We start from the raw sequence: 20,405 nt of genomic DNA, 5'->3' as shown, positions 1-20,405 counted from the left end.
AATGTGGAAAAAAAATGTGTAACTGATTTAATATTGAAAAGAGTGTTGGGTTTATCTCAGTGTTGCTGTGAATTGGATGAATTGTCTGAGCCACTATGTGCGCCTCAGACAATAACAAAAAGTTTTTGAATTCAAACACATTTCAGTAAATGACTGACTTAATAAAAAGTCGCACATATACAAAAACTTAACCAGTTACATAAAACGTAACCCCATCTTTGAATCATATCATCTGGTCTGTTATTCGCTGCTGTGTTACTCAGAGAAGTGTGGTCAACATTCTTTTATTTTTCTGTTATTAATTCATTAAAATACACTTTGGATAATGATTATTATTTCCTTATGTTAAAATCATTTGAGAAGGAAAATCAAGTAGGAAGAAACTTTACCCACAATGGATTTACAGATGATATACCAGTGACTGTGCATATAGGAATTACATGTGTGTTTCCTGGTATATTCACTAGTCGATATGAAGGAAAAAACAATACTTATAGTTAATTACTATACCGTTTTCTGAACGGTTAATGGCTTAATGGAGCTATTTTCAGCTTCCTGTATCAGATAGCTGTCCTGCATTGCTAATGTTAGCTTTAATAAGCAAGTGGTGGTTTGATTTTGTATTGCATCATAACTTTTGCCTTGCTTTTTAACATCTATAGCAGTGCTTTGGCTCACAACATTTTTCTTACATGTCTACTTTAGTATCTGTTTTATTTTTTTGTTGGTATAAAGTTGACAATGCACTGTTAAATTCACCTTGCTATCTGCAACCACAAGGAGGCCGTATGCATTTAGTTTAATGGATTTTGTTGCAGTGGTTCACTGTGTATGACTGTGTCATTACAACTTCAACGGGTTTCAAAAACCACAACTTAACTTTGAAAAAATATGCACTTTTTCATCCACTAAAGATTGATTGAATTATTTATTATAATACTGAATTATTGAATCATTTTTGTAATACTTAATATGGTTGACAGGGATACAGTGTCCTTAATGTGTTATGTGTTTGATTTTACTGAACTCTATTTTTGTTTTGTTTGGTTATTTACCTATCTTTCACTGAGTGAACATCAGTTACAAAGCACAGAGGAGAAACTGCAGGGAGTTCGCCACAGGTAGGCAAATCCACTAGATCAAAACCCAAAGATAACAGAGTCTCTGCGACAGTCACATTCTCACAAAGCACACACATACAACTTAGAGAGGAAGTTGTCAGTTGTAGACAAATGCTTATGTCACGACCAGAACTTGTGTCCACCCACAAAAAAAAAACAACCTCAGTGTCACACAGTTTGTTCCTCTGTGTTTGCTGCTCAGCGTCCCTTCGCACTTCAGTGCTTTTGTTTCTCTTCAACACCAACAGAACCTCGCTGAGGAAAGCATATCAAACACTTTTGTCCACTGACTACGACTACAACTGAGCTGAACTGCCTTGGACTGTTGTTGCAAAGATGGTGAGTAGAAATTAATCTTTGACCAATCGTACCTTTTTTCCTGACCCTCCGATGGAGCTTGGTATGTTTTGATAAGGGATAATTTTATAAATAAGAGTTCATTTGTCATAATTCAAATTACTCAGACATTACTTAATATTTTGCCAACACAAATATGACTGCAATGAAAAAGTTGTTACTTTAAAACAACATCCTTACCGTCAAGATAATGAGAACTATGGATTACCCCAGTTTATGTCAATATTTGATACTTTTGTTTTCAGTTTGACCTACAAGTTGGTTTTCAGCTGTTAAATCAGAAAGCATCTGTCTTTTTGTGCTGTGCAGCTGATTCAGAAAAATCTCAACAGATTAGTGCCCACCAGAGCTTCTATTGATACAGCCTTTTTACTGATATCTGCAAAAACTTGTAAAACATATCTTATCTTCCAAAGTCTTCTCATCTATAAGAAGTTATGAGGTTCTTCATGACTCCTAAACTGTATTTTCTGCATACAAACTATGTAGTTATAATTATAATGGCAGTTCCTGTATTAATGCTGCTCAGGGTCTCTTTCCACACCTAGCATATACTGGCTTCCTTCCAAAATAAATAATTTAAAAGGTTTTTGCTGAACAGGAAGAAAGGCAGAGAGAGAAGAGAAAGACATGTTGCAAATAGCCCAGAGCTATGAATTGTACCAGGAACAACTGCGTTGAAAACTGCAACCTATTAGATCCACCTGCTCTTCCACTGAGCCATGTGGTAGATCGGTCATTAGATTTTCCCAGAAATCTCTGGGGAAATCTAAGGACCGATTTTGTTTTTACCTTTTACAAACATGTTTCACAAAACTTTGTTTTTAAAAATGAGTTGTCCGTTATGGATTAACCTAGTCCAGGTTTGACAAGGCAGAGGTTTTCACACAGGTCTCAACATAGGTTGGCCTAAATGCCCCTAAAAAAGCTTTAAAGGGCAATCTTGAATCAATAGCGAACCATGTTGTAAGACAATCATTTCCAACAGTCCTTCTTTCCCATTAAATGAACATTAGAAAAAGCAATGCTGAACATCTTAGAATGTAGATGACAGCTATATTTTTTATTTCAAGAACTTGTGTTTCTCCCTGAAAAATCAGTACCCTGGGCAGTAAACCACACTTAACATGTCAAAAATCAATTACAATCTAAACCATACACATATCTAACAAATCATATGATACATCCAATATTGTTTTAGTTACTAAACTAGTGCTCTCTGAGACTGTGTAGTGGGAGGAGTTTCCAGTATGTCACAAAGCCCTCAGGTTTTTACAAAATTGCAACTGCAGTTTACACATTTTAAGAGAAGTGACATGTGCAACAGTTTGGCTCAGAATACATTAAGCAAGTTATAGATTTCTGTGGTGAAGAAGAGGAAGTTACAGGAAGAAACCTTTTTTTCATCCCCTTATTTTATATTCAGCTACAGTTCATGCCTGGTCTGAAGATGCTTTTATAAGCTGAGAGATGTTACTGGCAAGAACAGGGAAGTGATATTGACCCTGAAACTTCAGTGGCATGCACTATCACTGGTGGATTAATAACTTGAGTAACAAACAGGCTGGCACCTGACACCAAAAATACACAAAATTATAATAAAAAATAAAACAGGATCATTAAAGTTATACTAATGTTATCTACACTATTTATTTATTACAGTGAACATCAAGTATTCAAGGGGGTTGAGGACTGCCGCTGCCTGCAAATAGCTAAAATCCATGGATACTTGAGACTCCCTCTAATAACACTTCAAACTGCCAACTGCGAATAGGCGCCAGAGTTCACTTCAACCAAACTGAGACCTAGGTTTTTAGGCAGATCACAGTTTGCCTTTTTGGTTTTCATTAGGGTTCGATTGTCCATTCACACCTCCCCAAATGCAGCAAACTTTCTAGCAAAATGAACTACATTTGGTTAAAGCGGACTAAACAGTGCTGGTGTGAATACGCTCTTATTCACCTCATGACCATTCAACTCTTTGCCAACTGTATAACTCCATGGAGTTGATGTGTTGTTCTCCTTTACCGTCATTGCTGATTATCCATAGTTTTTGCAACCAGAAATTTTTCTGAATTTGTTCTTTTTTTCCAAGCAAGGGATAGAGTAGTAGACGTTTCTCAGCCAGTTAACTTGCAGTTCAAGGAAGTGTGGAGAAGTGATTATCGTGCTTATGTATGCCATGCAGGTGAAAATTTGAGCAGTTTTAAATATTTAGCTTCTAAATTTATTCTTTCTCCCAGGTAACCAGTCCATGCCTTGTAGCAAGTCAACAGCCAGTCAGCCACACTGCTTGAAACCCGAATGCATGATGGTGGCTGCCTAATCCTCTAGCACTAAACCACTGAGTTACTGAGTCATAATCTCAGTAACATGAAATGCAGCCAACAATGTACAACTTTAACAGGATAATAAAAATCCTGCTGGTAAAGTACCGCTTCACACAGACGTAAAGCAAACAGAAACAACAGAAGGACAAAATGTCTATGAATAATTTAAGTGGCAAAAAAACACCTTCTTCATTAATCAATATATAAGCTGTTAGGTAACGTGAATTGTGACATTTTAGTGAAAAAGACTGTATTACTCTTGTTAAAATTTATAATTTGAGATATATAAAAAATAAACTTTGTTTTTTCAGAATTTTTTGGTGACTATATTTAGGGGCATTTAAATGTTATAATCCAAAGTAAATTATTTTGACTTTTAAATTATTTTGACTTTCTGTTTTCATAAAAAAAAAACCAGTTGGTTAAAAATAGCTAATTTAAACACTAATATCCACGAATAAAGAATTTAGATGTAAATCTTATGCAATGTTCCACAGGAAGTTCACCTTGCTGTGACTTCCCATTAACCCTGACACTGGAGCTTTCCGTATTTTTCATTGCACTACAGCTGGATTAGAAGTAATTCTGTGTCTCCAGGCTCTTATCTCTGCTTCCTGGTTAGGTGACTCTGGCTCCCGTCAAACAAATCTCATTAAAATAGGTGCGGCTTCTGCTGCTCAGCCAGTCACCCAGTCTATTTAAAAAATATCCAAGCACAGCTGTGGAACTGACCCTCAAGGCAGATACAACTGTTGCACTGTTGTTTGTCGGCAATCTGATGAATATGAATATGGCACATTTGAATTACAACCTGATTCTTTCAAAAGAGGATAATAGAACAATGACCCTTTTTCAGGTTCATGGTTAGTGTAAAAATCTTTAAAAAAATCATTTTACGTGGCACAATCGTTCTGCCAGGGCTAACAGGACCTTATTATAAATCCAAACACATCTTCTTTCAGACTGAAACTTAAACATAAAATAGTGTGGGGGGTTTTCTGTCCATCTGCATTTCACAGCATGTGTTTACAAAGAGAGGCCAGGAAGTTGGTGCAAACTGTGGTTTGAGAAGTATCTGCATTGAATATCTGTATTACAGTAGTCAAGACCAACTAGCCAGAAGTAAATGTTCTTTTGTTTTCCATGATGCCTTGAAAAAGTATTCATATCCTTGAAATGGTACACATTTCTATGTTGTTACTTGTAAAAAACTAAAATGTATAATAATAATAATAATAATAATAATAATAATAATAATAATAATGTACAATTTATTTTTTGAATCACATTTAAGCTCGACTTTGTGTTGGTCCATCACACAAAATTGAAAGAAATACTTGTGGTTATGACCTGAGAAAATGTGAAAATATTCAAGGGGCCTGAATACTTTTGAACGGCACTGTAAAGTTCAAAGCAGATAAATACACGACTCTACCTTTAGGCGGCCTTTTTGTCATGAAAGTATAGTTTCATTCTTCCACCTTTTGCACTGCAATGTTTTTTAAATCACCTTTTACTTTTAATCCTTTCATTTTTATAACTGAACATGTGAGTTCCCACATTAAAGATGACTAACTCAAAAGCAAAAACCTTTGCTTCTTTTACTTTTAGTTTGCGCAAATAGATTTTAACCTTCACAAACTAACTCCTGGGACGGTCTGACATGCATCACATCTGTCTGCAGGGATGATACTGTGAGCTTTTAAAAGTTAACCAGGCCTTGTGAAAGATGTGAAATGAAAGAGAAATTCATACCCTTCTTATGAGCCCTTTACAAACAGCTGGCTTCAGTGTTGTCTTGACTCTACTGACAGTTGAACATGTTTGAACCATTCGTTCAAAGTTGTGACATGTACCAACCTGAACCTCCTTAGCCACAGGTCTTTGTGAACTTATTTCAAATCTAGTGTAACTAACCTAACACAGAAAAAAAAAGAAACTGACTGCGAGAACAAGTGGCAAGAGAAAAAGCCCAAAATCCAATGTTAAAAGTAGTTGATTATGAGATATGGAGGAAACAGGGTGTTTTTCTCAGTTTTGCAGCTTTCTGTTCCTTTTTGAACTTTTATCTGTCGGTATGTGTCTGCACAGCATATCCCTTTTTCTTTGATCGGCAGTTTTGGTTTCTGTTTTTGTCTGTCGATGTTAAAGCAGTATTTTATTAGGATTTGATTAAGTAGCATGTTACAGTGAAGTGGATGGACATGTGGCTTTAAATTTTATTTTGGAATTAAAAATCTGCATGGATGATGCAGAACCGCATTTGGCTGCTATTGCAGCTGCAAGATATTTTGGGCATGTTTCTAACAGCTTTTCCCACTTAGAGATAGAAGATTTCTCTTTGAAAATAGCCCAAGTTGAGTCATACCAGAGAGAGAGCAACTGTGAACTTCAATTTTCAATTTTTACAGTCTTGAGATAAAGATTTCAGTTGTAACTCTGGCTGTTGGGGGTCTTTGAATTGTTGTAGTGCTTTCTTTTATAGCCTCTACTGGGCTTTCTTCCTGTATTTCTCCACAGTTAGCTTTATCTATCTAAGCAACAATGATAAGCTTTTCTTTCCTTGCTGAAGAGACGCATTCCTGAGCTTGTTATACATATTAATAAAAAGTGCTCTGAGAGATGTTCAAAAGTTGAGGAATGTTTTATAACCTTATCCTGCTGTAAATTTCTGCACATCTTCATTCTTGCCACTTCATAATTCTGTGAATCTTTTTGTCTCTGTCAAACTCCCGCTAAAAGCAACAGGAGGTTGTGTTTGAAAAGCAGCATAATGTATGCATTTTCAAGAGTTTCAACTGTATATTTCAAACACACATTGTTTGTTTTTTGGTTTGTTTGTTTCAGGCAAACAAGACTGATGTGAAGGCCATGATGGCTCGATTCCAAGCAGGAGGAGCAAGCATTGATGACTCCACTCCAGTTGGACGTCCTAAAGCATCCCTGCAACCGACGTTATCTTCTGGCCCAGCCATACAAAAGAAGTCTGTTCTGGAGAGCCTCTCAGGCAGTGCGATAAACTCTACGCACAAGCCACCTTTTCCGAAAAACACACCATTGATTAAAAGTGACTCAGACACACATGAGCCAAACAAAGCTAAGGCTCTGGCAAACAAGTTTGCCAACTCCCTGGATGACACTGCCACCAACAGACCTCCCATTCTTAATAAAGTACAAACACCACCGAAGCCACCTTTTTCACAGGCTACTGAAGCTAAAGGGTCAATACAGAAACCTCCTTTTAACAAACCTCCACTCAACTCCACTTTGCCTGAAACCAAACTTGCATTTCCAAAACCCCCTGGAGCACTTAACTCCAAGCCTAGCAGGATGAAAGAAGACAGTGGTGGGGGTACTACACCAAACACCAGCCCAACACCGCCCAAAACACCAAATTTGCATCAAAAGCCACCCAGCAATGTTCTAAAAATGTGGCAGCAGAATGAAGAGCAGTCAGAAACAAAGACAGACACTGTGAACAAGCCGTCATCTCAAGCATTCACTGCTCCGAAACCCCCCACCAACTTCAAGAATGCTCAAAGTTTGTTCAACAAGGAGAAGGACCCACCCGAGCAGACAGAGAGTGGAGGGGTCAACAAATCAGCCTTCACTGCTATTAACTCTACTCCTCCCCAAAAACCTCCTGCCCACAAAAAGCCAAGTCTGAAGAAGCCGTCAAAGGGTCCTGCCCAGGCTGACGGTATTAATGGTGACATTCCTCCAGGCTTAAAACGCAACCCTCTCCCCAACAGTTTAGCCTTGGGTCCCCCTCCTGCTAAACCAAATAGGCCTCCCAAAGTAGACCTAGATGGCTTTAAAAAATCTGCAGAGACCCGTGAAGATGGTAAGTTGATTTAAGAAACACTATTAAAGGGGACTTATAATGTAAATTTCACTTTTAGCATGTTTTTATACCTTAATTTGGGTCTCACATCCCAAGAGCTTAAAAGAAAACACCGCCATTTTTTGACAAAAGTTAATGTTTTTTTGAGTCTTGAAAGTGAACCATTTCAAAGACCTTCCAAATGTTGAGTCACAATCAACAGGCACTGTGCCGTTACCTAGCAACCCCAGCCAAACCGGCAGAGCTCCAGCATGTTTGGTCAGCTGGCTTTGCTGCTGCATGTGCTGTACAATGGCTGCTGGAAAAGCCAAGTTGTAGACTTACCGTTTAAAAACCACTTGCTGCATTTTTGTTGGTTGTGCAGAAGGCTCCACTTCTGCTTTTCAAAGATGTACAGTTGTGTAATTGCACATCTGTTTGCAGCCACTTTCACATGCAAGTGTAAACACTGAGGTGTGGCTAGAAGCATCTTATTTGAATTTAAAGTGACAAGAGACTCTAAAGCAGCTCATTCTAAATGGATCTCAGAATTAGCAGAAATGACCAGACAAAAAGCTGGTCATAATTATCTAAGAATGATTCTGTCCTTACCTGTTCAAGGAAGCATAACAAGTCTCTATTAAGAACATGTCCCTGTGTTCACATTAATAGGTTCTCCCAGAATATATTAGTTTTAAGGAGTGAGGTCAGACTTTCATGTCCCTTGTTGAAATAAGACCACTTTATTTAGATCTAGGGAACAGTTTCAAATAGGAACTGTTTCAGATAGGCATCAGCCTATCGACTAGCTGACAGTCTTTGAGTAAAAGAAGAACAGGTAGACAGTCCAGAAGAAAAATTAGTATGACTAAATTTAAGTCAAATTTTTACATAACGAATAAACAGAAAATAGAGTTTTTTGGTGAGAAATCATTCAATTACAATGTTGAGTTTTATTTGAAAATAATGATGCAAATATTTCTTTGTGTTGCTAGCAATTTGCATAAGTACAAACTTATGTCAGCAAACAAAAACACAGTAGCAGTAAGATGTGAAGGTGGCAGTCAAAACGGACTTTAAATTACATCAGCCTCTATGTCTTCAAACACAGGTTGTCTCTTTTGAAGCCTCAGTCACGGTGCAGAAGTAAGAATAACACACAACTGTAGGGGCTAAATTGCAACATAAAATACTGTGGAGTTATTAAAAATAGCATACTCTGACCCAAAAAAATAAAATAATAATAATAATAATAATAATAATAATAATAATAATAATAATAATAATAATAATAATAATAATAATAATAATAATAATAAAAAATAGAAATGATTCAGTTCTTTTCAGTACCTATTTATTGGCATTATTATTTTTTACAATGTCTTCAAATCATAGATATCTTGATTTGACCATAGACAAATCAGAGATAACTTTAACAGGCTTATTGTTTTAAAAGCAACTTCTTGAAGGCAACAAGGACATTAGAATAGTCCCACAGGCAGGAGTTTCTGATTTTTTTCCTCCTAATCAAAGATGTTTTTAGTCTTTGTTGAGGAATCGTACTTCATAAAGAAAACTGTTTCTTAAAGTTTAACTGGTCACTTTCTGTCAATTAAAAATACAAAGTGAATGTTTGCCTATATTGTGAGTGGAAAGGCAGAAAGCTCTCTCATTTATTTAATTATTTATTTATTTTTATCTCAAGGACATTTCCTGTATATCACAAGAAGCATATAGTTGTATTGTGAAAGTTTTAGTGTCAGAGGTGTGAAAAGACTTTGCTTCACAGGTCTGTGTGGTTTTTCTGACATTTATAAGTTAGCTAGAAGAGAAGTAAAGTTTGGACAACTTTTGGCCCCTGTGCCGTATTAATGTGAATACAGAACATTAATTGGACATTTTTAGAGTTTGTCAAAAACTAACTTGTGTTTTACAAATGCTTCTGTGTCCAAAGTCATCAAAAAACAGGCAGAAATTAGAGAAACACACTTGGTTCCTCAATTTTTCCCCAGCAAGTTCCCCATACAGTTTCTCCACTCTCCCCCTTTGACAGCTGAGCTAGTTTCACCACATGAGGAAGTAAGTAACAGCAAACATAGATCGTTTCACGCTAAACTCTGTTTCTAGCAGCAAACTCCAAACTAATTTGACTTATTATAGCAGGATCTACTATGTGTGTGATTGCTGTTGTACATAGCTGTTAAGCTGGGGCTCTAAAATGAACTAACATTTATGTAACACATCTCACAGCACGTGCCGTTTGTATGTTGCAACAATATTGCATGGTATGGTTGGGCAATTAGTCAAGCATTATTCTGAAAGATACTGTTTGTTATCCCTCCAGCAATGTACATTTACCATTACTCATACCAGAGTGGCTCAAAGAAAGCTGTTGTTAAACAAAGATAAAACGTCCTGTTTGTAGTTTGCCATAAGCCATGTAGGGACACAGCAAAGTTGTAGAAGATTTTATTTTTATGATTGTTGGTTGTATCATGGTGTGGAGATGCTTTCTTTCAGGAGGGACAGGGACTAAATATAAAGCCAAGGCTACAATAGCCTTGTTTAAATCAAAACATTGATATATTTCAAGTCTGTAGTCATGTTTTAGACTTCAACAAATTGGGAAAGATTTGAAAAGCAGCATATGTACTGGCTTTTTGGAGCAAAACCCTTTAACAAAACCTTAAAGTTGGATGTTTTCTTGAGTATTTGTAAATTCTTCTACATCATATTAGTTCCAATTTATTTATTGTCCTTTAATGACTTTCCAATTGTTCCAGTTTTGAAAAACTTTGGAAAAGACATTTGTTAACATTCCAATTGATTAAGTTGGTTATAATGAATTCACATATGAATTTACTCTCTGTTGTCTATCTGTATTAGGTCCTGGCTTTAAGAAACCCCCTCCTTTGGCACCTAACAGCCAGACCAACCATGCACCACAGATTCAAGCCCCACCAACACTACCGCCAGTTCTGCCTGCAAGACATGTCGCCATGTAGGTCCAGCAAAATCCAAACATATTGCTAATCAAGATACAGACTGTGCTTTATGTGAGCTGAGTACATGTACAGTGAGAAACAGCTAAATCCTAACTGTGCTCCCCAGGAACCAGTCAGATGATATGCCTCCTCCTCCCCCTCCTGTGTTCAGTAAGTTCATTAACTGAGTGTACATTTATTGTAACTCTCACTCAGTTGCATATGAGAGTAAATATAACACGGACTTGAGCTGTTGGACCTTACACCTCATTCAGTTGATCATTTGCATGTGATATCTGCTTTTGTTACTTCCTTTCAATTGATGTTTTGACAAAACAGAAGCTAAAATGTTTTGTCGTCAGAGAAGTCGTTTCAATTGTAAAACTACTTGTTCCATATACTGTATTTTCTCTTTTAATGTTGTATCTGTTTTACAGGCCACCCAAGTCAGAGGGCAAAGGTGAGACATATTGTCAATACTATATTTGCTTACAGATGTAGATTTAAATAAAATCAAATAATAATTTACTTCATTACTTCAGTCTGAACAGTGAAACTCTTTAAACTGATTCACCCAGTTTATGTCTGTTTATTTCTGATATTTCTGGGGATCATGTTTCAATATCAGCCTGCTGGAAACTATCCCCGTGTACCATATAATTTGTGCACTCAGTACTTGGCAGAAACTATTTTGCATGAATTACTACACCCATCCAGCATGGCTTGAAGGCGATCAACATTTGCCTCTGCTGAGATGTGAAGAAAGCCCTGGCTGCTTTCATAACGCCATTCAAGTCATCTGTTTTTGAGTCAGAGGCCTCCATCTTCCTCTTCCAAATGGGCAAAAATCCCCAAGCAGTCACTGGACTGCTTCTCCACTATTCATTCTAGATTATTGGACCTTGGTTTTCAAATGAAATGCTGAATATCCTTTGGACCACTGAACAACCGTACAATCAATGGAAGACGTTCCTGGTTCAGAAGTGGCTTACCATAGGCAATGCTGTTGACACACCTTTGTGTGGTGGCTCTTGATGCACTTACTCCAGTTACACCTTGTGAATCTCCCCAAAACTCTTGAGTAGGAATTTCTTTGATATGATATTTTCACGTGTTCCAAAATTTTCCATCTTTATCTAGCATACTTTTTTCTTTCACTCATCTTTCCATTAATATACTTGGAGTCAGAACTTGATGGAAAACCAGATTCTTTTGAAATGGCCTTTTTTGGCTTAACCTAGTTAAAGCTGCTGTCGAGGGACCGTTTTTGACCACACTTTTTCTTTCCACTTAACTTTCCAATAATGTTCTTTGGTGCAGGAATCCTTAAATTGCAAAGTAATTTAGAGCATAGCTTGGCACCTTATGGAGAATGCCAGTGATTGTATGCTGGATGGTAGGCTTAACCGTTATTGTTTAGGTGATAACATTGTCATAAAATAACACTTCTAAAATCTTTGTAAGTTTGAATAATTTCAAAAATTACTAATTTTTCAATGCAGACTTTTTTGTTGCATTTTTGGAAAACTAAACTGTGGACCCCTACACAGGGACATGGAATGTGTTTAAAAAGGCATGTAAAAATTATTTGCTTCATATAATCAAAGGCAAAAAGGAAATTTCTGATATGTTCTGGTATTCTTTTTATCCATGTCCTCTGCCCAGGAGGAAAATGATGATGAAGACGAAGAAGTGTATGAAGATGTCGAGGAACGATGGTGAGCAAATGACTGAAGCATGTCCCTGTTAGTGACAGTTGTCGTCTTGATTTATAATGTACCATCTTGATGTTTTGGTGATTTTGCAACAATTAAGGAAAGACTTCAGTCTTATTGTAAGTCAAGGGTAAAGATAAGTTAGGAAAGAGATTCCACATGCAACTTCTGATGTTGTTTTCACATTTACTGCTTGCACTTTGACAAGTTATTCTAATTTGTTGTATAGGGACCAAGAGAAAAAGAAAGATGACAAAGAGGAGAAAAGGCGATTGGAGGCAACAAAGAAGGAGCAGAAGGAGCGAGAAAAGAAGGAGCAAGAAGCCAGGAAAAAGTTTAAAGTAGGTGAAAATGACAAAACCTGTTCAAAGTTAAAAAGAAGACATTTCCATGACACTGGGAAGATTTTTGCTAACAGCGTTCTTGTGTATGTCTGTGTTTTATAGTTGACTGGAGCCCTGGAGGTCATTCAGAAAGGAAAAGCTCTTACAGACTGCAAAGGCAGCAAGATGGACCTGGCTCTGAAGCAAGGAGACCAGCTCGATATTGTCCGTGTTCAGGGCAACCCAGAGGGGAAGTGGTTGGCACGGACAACAGATGGAACAAGTATGTGGCATGTCGTCATCTGCACAATGTTTCCTTTATCAGCTTTGTTCAGGCCTGTAGCTCCAGATATGCTTATTCCCAAATCCAAAGATGAGGAATATCCATCCTGCACTGAATCCAGGGAATTACAAGCAATCTGTTGCAAGTCTTTTCAGCATGTAACTTTCCATAGTGGTAAATGACTGGTTGTGACAATAATTGTATTTCATAAAGCTAAAATTTTGAAAATGAGAAAGAACACCAGCTGTTAAACATTAATCAGAGGACACCGCCTGTCAGACCATTTAACTCTGTAAACTCACCTACAGATAATTCCCTTGCAAAGACATGAAACTAAAAAGTATCTTCAAGTTAGTCCTTAGGCTATTTGCTGACAGAAAAGTAAAATATTGATATACTATAAAACAAGCAGAAGCAGTCAAATGCTCCCTCCCTTCTGAATCTCATTAAGCTCATACATGCTAAGGTATAAATCATACACTTCTGATAATTGAGTCTCTGGTTTAGGAAGGCAATACCAGGTATCAGAAACATGCAATTTGAGTGACTTATCTTGCTTCTAAACCAATATTATATTTTTCCATTCAATGGATAGTCATTTTAGCTGTTAATAAAAGCTTTACTAAAACTCAAGGACTCAAAATGATCAGTGTTTCTTTTTTCTGCAGTTGGCTATGTCAAGACAACCTCGGTGGAAATTGACTTTAACTCCTTGAAGAATCGTCCTGCTCAGCCGGCACATGAACCTGAAATCTATGACGACATTGACGTAGTCTCGGCAGACAGTGGGTAAGAAGAAGGTTGAATTTTTCAGAATTTGTTTGCACATAGAAGCAGCTTTTTCAGATGAAACAGAAGCCGTCTTTCCCAAGACTAATTCTTCACTCTAGATACAAAATCATGACTGACCTTTACACAAGTTATTATATTTTTCCTTTTTTTTAAAAAAAGAAAATACAACACTATGCTATTGTTAACTGCATAAAAACATTTAAGATGTTTTTATATGGGTTAAAAAGCTGTTATTGTGCCAGTCACAGACATGCTTTTTAAAAAACACTATTTTTCTTTCTGCAGAGGTGTGAAAGGGCCAGCAGGTAAAATTTTACACTAATTGTTAAAGCATTTCTTTACACAGAATTACATGTTTTGCATCTAATTTAAGGTTGCTTCTTAAAAGCATTCTGACTCATTCCGATTCATTTCATGGTAGTTGTCCTACCGCCACCACCAGGAGAAGATGGAGAAATATATGATGACGTAGTTGATCCAAACCTCGAAGTCAGGTGGGAATTAAGTTCTTAATTTAAGAAAGTATTTACCTTTTAACATCTTTGAATTCCTTCTATAAGGAGCAAGAACTGAGCAGAAACAAAGACATCCTGGAAAGTGACAGAAATAAACCAGGAAAAGAAATTTCAATCTTTTTATTCTCGGGTGGCTTTGCAGTTCTCTTGAAAACCAGCCCTCACCGGCGAGGACCCGCAGCATCCTGCGGATCTTTGACCGAAACAGACGTTCTCCCAGCTCTAAAGTGTAAAATACGCTCCGTAGTAAGATTGATCACAGACCTACTGTCCACTGTCGTTAATCTATAATATTTCAGTCATAACTGGCTGCTTTAAAGCTCACGTAAAATCACTTCAAATTTTAACATGCCTTCTGAGATCAGCATCAAATCAACCACTTCACTTTGGTCTGAATGAGTCAAAACTGTATTAACTTGTTGTCTGGTAGTTGCAGTTCTGACTGCTTTAATCTAACAGTAATTTTTAGGTGTGCATGTCTTATTATCTGTAAATTTAATAATCATCACGAGAAGTTTGCATGCGATTGATTACAGCATGGCATATTGAGGCATTAACAGCTTTAACTAACATGTTGTAATATAGATGCATGATGCTTCTTTTTTGATTGATTGATTGATTTATTAATGTCATTTTAACAATTTTAACCGTATGATTTCTGTTGAGCCAGACTGCCGGCACCTGACCAGTTTGCTGCAGCAGGGAATGCAGGTAATGTTCAGTTCAATAATAGCACTTTGTTATTAGTGTCTTTATCATTTAAGTTTTAGCTGGATTTATAGAGCCTGATGTCAGATCAATATCAGGTATTATTTAATTTGTTTTGATTATATTAAGGTGAATATGTGTGTGGAAACCTATCTGTATCAAAGAAAGCCTCTGTTGAACTACACAATTTTATATTTATGCTAATTACTACTTCATATATTCAGATTGCGCTCTACCTTCGTTGTATATTATTTAACTTGAAAACACGTTTGTTGTAGGTCAATTAAGCATTTTCCTTGTGCTACACAGTGCCTGCAGCACCAATTGATGAGGAGATATACGATGATGTTGACTCTCAAAATGCGCCTCCGCCTCCTCCCATCAGCAGGTACGATTACATCTTTTTCATGACAAAACAGTTATTACATAGTTTTCTGGGAAGTCAGACCTAGGTTTAAATTTCCATTCATGTTTTATCCTCCTTCTGACACGTGTTTACCTGTCTAGCCTCCCAGGCATGAAAGGCAAAAACAAAGCAGAAGACATGGACCCAAAGAAACAGAAAAAGTTTGAGAAGGAGGAGAAGGAATTCAGGAAAAAGTTCAAAGTTTGTTGCTATTTTAACCACTGCTTTTGTCAAATGAAATACCTTGTACAATAACACAGCTTACATTGCAGTTTTGATTATGTCTCAGTATGACGGGGAGATACAGGTCCTGTACCAGGTGACCATCATCTCCCCACTCAACAATAAGAAGTGGAGCGGGAAAGACCTGCCACTGAAAGCCGGAGAGAAACTGGACGTGATTGTCAAAGCTCAGGATGACAAACTAGTCTGTCGGAATGACGAGGGAAAGTGTGAGTATTTACTCACAATGCCAATGAAAGTTTGCATACACATGCGATGACAGTAGTGTCTTCTTTTATAGCTAGCAACCTCTCTGTCCATGATAATGTTAGACTGGCTTCAGTGTGGACTGGTCTTCTAGTTAATAACAGGTTTACTTATTAGTGGCTCCAGGGTTGATATTGGCCCTCCCAACTCAGTGGAATCTTAGTGTCAATTTCCTTTTATCTGAGGCTCTATCACCCACAGACCCAAATTGTCTAAGGGTGACCGTTTGGGTCAGATGGTAAAATGTTATTCTTTTTGTTGACTAATATTTATTTAGCATTATTAATGCAATTCTGCAATCGTGTTCTATTTGTCTAAACTCAAAAATCTCCATTTTACAGTTGGTTATGTTTCAACCAGCCATGTGGTGGAGTAAGTACTGCAAATATTTACATATAAACCACAAATAAGGCATCTAATATAAAGTACATGATCTAATTGTTTTGTTTACCCCACAGTGATGGAGAAATCTATGACGACATTGGAGGAGATGGTATATAAAATCACTTTGATCAATTTATTAATATATTTCTGCAATTAATTATTTTATAATAAATTTTTTTCTCCTCATTTCAGACTGCATCTATGACAATGACTGAGAAACATCCTTCACTGGCTGAATACACTGAGACTATTAACTTTTCACTATGCGTTATTTATTATGCTCACTGATGGTACTTTAGGAGATGCTGTAAGTTAGCTGCACAGTCTTTAGTTTCCCTGTTCTAACTTATAAATATGCTTTGAAAATGATAATTATATGAGAACCAGATATGGGAAGACGGGCAAGCCTGAAGTCATTTGAACAATCCCATGTTGTGTTTTTTTTATGTTTCTGGCTTCAAAAGCAAAACAAAAAGAAAAGCAGAAGCTGAAGTTGGGTATAACAGTATTTTATTATTTCCTTTTTTTCCCCCTAATGTATTCTTCTTTGGTTGTCATTTAAAACTCTACAGAAGTGAATTTTATTTTCCTTGTTTTGCTACATTATAGAAACAGTATGCAAGAAAAATATTAAGCATTTGAGGCTTCGTTCTTTCTTTGTCAGCGTCGATATATTATTTGAGCATTTTGTAGCTACCTATAAGTCTAACTGGAAAGGCATTTGATCATCAGTAAATACGTCCTGTTTATGGTGCCAAATAACCTTTCACGTCTTGTATATATAATATTTTCTCACAGCTTGAGTTTGTCCTATTCTGTGCACACTGAAATAAACAGCACTTTTGTTATCAAACTTAATAGATCCTCAGGTTAGACTTTGTCATGCCTGTACATGCAAATTAGACACATGGAAACATTAAGGACGATGCACATTCAATGATTTAATGAAGAACTGTCCTAATTCAGTTCCCATGATGATAGTTTCCATATAAGGATCCTTATCTTGTGCTCAGTGGAATCTTAATATCATCTAGTGGTAAAACCTTGCAACTACAACCTTTATCAAATTTAATTATTTTTTAATTAAATTATTATTTAGCACTTAGTTGTGTCTGTATTTGTTATTGATGTCTCATTTCCTGTTCTGGTTGCACAAAATCTGCTGACTTACACACTTTATCCTTGCAGGCATGCATGTAAAATAATTATAATTAGAATAAAGAAGATGTGTCTTTTGACCACACTTGTTTGGAATATTTTACTTTACCCATTCTGGTTGACGAAGATACAATCAGCTAGATCAGGTCACCTGTGAAAATGAATTAACAAACACTGGAGTTACTGTACATTCCTAGAGCATAAATCTCTGTTGAACATATGCAGATATTTTAGAGGTATGTATGAAATAAATTATATTTGCCATGGATATAAGAATGGTTGGAAGGACAGTTTTTAGTAATTTGGAAGTCAGAAGTTCACATACCTCATCGTCCACAAGAATCTTAAATTTGTAGATTTCTGTTCATCATTTAGTTTAACTCTTAGGGAAAAACAACTTCAATTCCTTTTGGAAGCATTAGGTGCACAACTTTGAATCTATTGGGATTTTTCCAAATCATTAAATGCTTATGTCATAGATAAAGCCTGAAATCATGTAAACACACACTTCAGTGTTGTTTGGATGCAACAGGACTGTGATTATAAACACATCAAAAGTAGTTTTAAAAAAGAATATATGCTAATAACAAGCTTTGGAAAGCACTGACCCCTCAACTTTACAGAAGATAGTGGGCACATACAATGCAGGAAATGAAATGAACTCTACTAATTCTGTTTAGATAGGCCAAATAACCTTCTTTATCCCTTATATTTTAACTTACGATCATCATGTATGTATGCATGCCATAATTTTGACCTTTTGGGGATTTGAAAAAAAACAACAAAAAAACAGCAAATCCAAAAAAAACACAGTAAATTCAGATTTGTACACCCAAGTCATGTTTTCGAAATTCACTGACCATTTCCACGCTAAAATCATTCCACACCAAGAAAGAACAATTCAAATGCACCATCAACCACCAAATAAACATATCATTCAAGTCTTAAGTGAATATAAACTTCTGAGTGGCGCTGTTGACGTTCAAATCCAATGTTTGTTGTCCCATTTATCGCGCAAAATCCAAATTAGAAAACAGACTATATGTGTTAGCTTAGCTTCCCTTTGACTTACTTTGAAAAACTGCTTCCGCTTTGACAGGAAGTCTTGGTCTGTTCTCATCCATCATGGCTCCTCCACTCGCAGTGTCACCGCTAATCAAGGTAAAAACACAACACAAAACAATTTATTTAAGCATGGAATCGGATCGTACCTGTTGAGTAAATTAGATAAATTACTTGAAGCTCCAGGTCCATTTAGGATTTAACAACAGATAATATACCGACCTGTAAAGGTTGTTGTTTGGTAGCATGCTAGCGGATACCTGCTAGCTGTGACATTGAAATGCAGGTGAATGTTTTGCTTCTCGGAACATCTCGTAACTCTATTCTTTCCACATTTGGATAATGCAAAATGTGTCACGTACATTGCCAAATGTATGTAATGTTATCTTAAAAGATAAACTGATTAGTTATGTTGTTTTGTGTCTCCTAAAATACAAAATTCATGTCAAAATAACCTTCAAATAATAAAAATAATAATAATAAACAAAACAGCTACATTGGTAATGTAGCTGTTGCATTTATTAGGAACCTGCTGAGAACCATTTTATGATCAATAACATTTTTGGCTCACATGCAGCTAATTAAAAAACTTTGTTTCTGTTTTTTGTTGTTGTTTTTTTCGCAATATAGACGGCCAGGTGGTCCGCCCTGCTGCTTGGTGTGCTCTATGGGAAGCAGAGATTTGGTAAGTGGGAATCTAAATCTGTTTTTCCGAGGTTAGCTTTTGAATGATTTATATATTTTTGTTTGTCCATTTTCACAGCTTTTTTTCCCTTCAGGTAGTTTTACAGAGGTGCAGTGTCCAAACCTTTTGGGACATCTGTTTTAAATAAAGAATAGCTGTACTTACCTACTGGCTATGCATTAAAAAGTTAGGGAAAATTATATTGCAAAAAAAAAAAAAACATAGTCAGGAACAAATTTCCAATCATTAAGCTTCCCAACTTAAAGTTCTGTTGTGGCAGACTAAGGAATATATATATATTTTTCTATTCTATTCATTTATTAAAGAAATGGTAAACATCTTTGTAAAATTGCTAGCATTGGCTGTAGCTGTTTTTATTTCATACAATAAATTGTTATGACAGAAACATGATTAAAATCAAACCAGAGCAAAATCTTGCTTGTGCATCATCATAAATTGTAAATTCTTAAAATAAAATATATTTTAAAAGCAAAAATGATTAGAGACCTCATATTTAAAGAAATAATTATCTAGTAAATCAGTTAAAAAATGTTTAAATAGCATTTTTGATGTTGTAGTTCACACTAAATGTTCAAATTAAAATCTCACTCTTTTACACAGCAAATATCCTTCTTTAAAGTTTTTTTTTCCTGTCTTTGAGTTGGATACTTTACAGTCACTGAATTACACTTCCAATTGACTACATTGTTGTTCTCCTTAAGATTACCTGAAGCCTATTGCCGAAGAGGAAAGGAGGGTTGAGGAGGCAGAGAAGAAGCTCAGAGAGGAACAGGAACGCATCTACAAACAACTGTCAGAAGGTGATAAAGAATTATTTTCTGTAATATATTCTCCATTTTTGTCTCCTTAATATTTTGTTAAATGTTGTATTTATACAAAAAATATTTTTTACATGAATACAAAAACATTTTCTTTTTTTCTCCCTTTGCAGCAAATTCTGACAGCATCCTCCAATGAACTTACTTATGGACCAATCATGAACTCAATAAAAATCTTCAATATTTTTCATGACATTGTTTCAGTCTACTTTTATATTACATAAATTTTGGTAATATTTGTACCAAAATGTTTTGGTGAATACATTTCAGGTTCATAATAGGTAACTGTGAGCACATATGCACGCCCTTCAGTGAGAGATGAGCCTTTGGAAAAGCACTGCTGTAATCCCAGCCTAGTTTAGCTCTAATCCCGGGATTAGGGTCGGGGACCAGTAGTAAAAAGTGCAGTGTGGACAGAATACTCTTCTGTT

At 36.2% G+C, this 20,405-nt stretch overlaps 1 protein-coding gene and 1 long non-coding RNA gene across 3 annotated transcripts; one reads left to right on the top strand and one right to left on the bottom strand.

The window, feature by feature from the left end:
- Positions 1 to 1,284: 1,284 nt before the first annotated feature.
- Positions 1,285 to 17,335, top strand: fyb1b (FYN binding protein 1 b). 2 transcript variants are annotated; one of them, XM_032569734.1, is made up of 19 exons: positions 1,285 to 1,460; positions 6,656 to 7,652; positions 10,518 to 10,632; positions 10,743 to 10,786; positions 11,053 to 11,075; positions 12,281 to 12,333; positions 12,560 to 12,671; positions 12,777 to 12,936; positions 13,605 to 13,725; positions 14,014 to 14,033; positions 14,150 to 14,222; positions 14,386 to 14,472; positions 14,914 to 14,954; positions 15,261 to 15,339; positions 15,459 to 15,558; positions 15,647 to 15,809; positions 16,188 to 16,218; positions 16,305 to 16,339; positions 16,423 to 17,335. In XM_032569734.1, the coding sequence occupies exons 1-19, from the start codon at positions 1,458 to 1,460 to the stop codon at positions 16,443 to 16,445; spliced, it is 2,280 nt and encodes a 759-aa protein (XP_032425625.1). In that variant the 5' UTR covers positions 1,285 to 1,457; the 3' UTR covers positions 16,446 to 17,335. The 2 variants fall into 2 exon arrangements, with proteins under 2 accessions (XP_032425625.1, XP_032425626.1); XM_032569735.1 differs by lacking the exon at positions 14,386 to 14,472 and having other exon boundaries at positions 1,286 to 1,460.
- LOC116724232 (uncharacterized) lies at positions 17,011 to 18,544 on the bottom strand. Its single transcript, XR_004340124.1, has 2 exons — positions 17,714 to 18,544; positions 17,011 to 17,539 (listed from the first exon to the last, which is right to left on the bottom strand). It is a non-coding gene; the product is annotated as an uncharacterized LOC116724232 (long non-coding RNA).
- Between the last annotated feature and the right edge of the window lie 1,861 nt (positions 18,545 to 20,405).

Source organism: Xiphophorus hellerii, chromosome 8 (genome assembly GCF_003331165.1).
Source record: "Xiphophorus hellerii strain 12219 chromosome 8, Xiphophorus_hellerii-4.1, whole genome shotgun sequence".
Classification (NCBI taxonomy): domain Eukaryota; kingdom Metazoa; phylum Chordata; class Actinopteri; order Cyprinodontiformes; family Poeciliidae; genus Xiphophorus; species Xiphophorus hellerii.
Note: the sequence above shows the minus strand (reverse complement) of the source record. Positions and strands in the feature narration are given on the sequence as shown.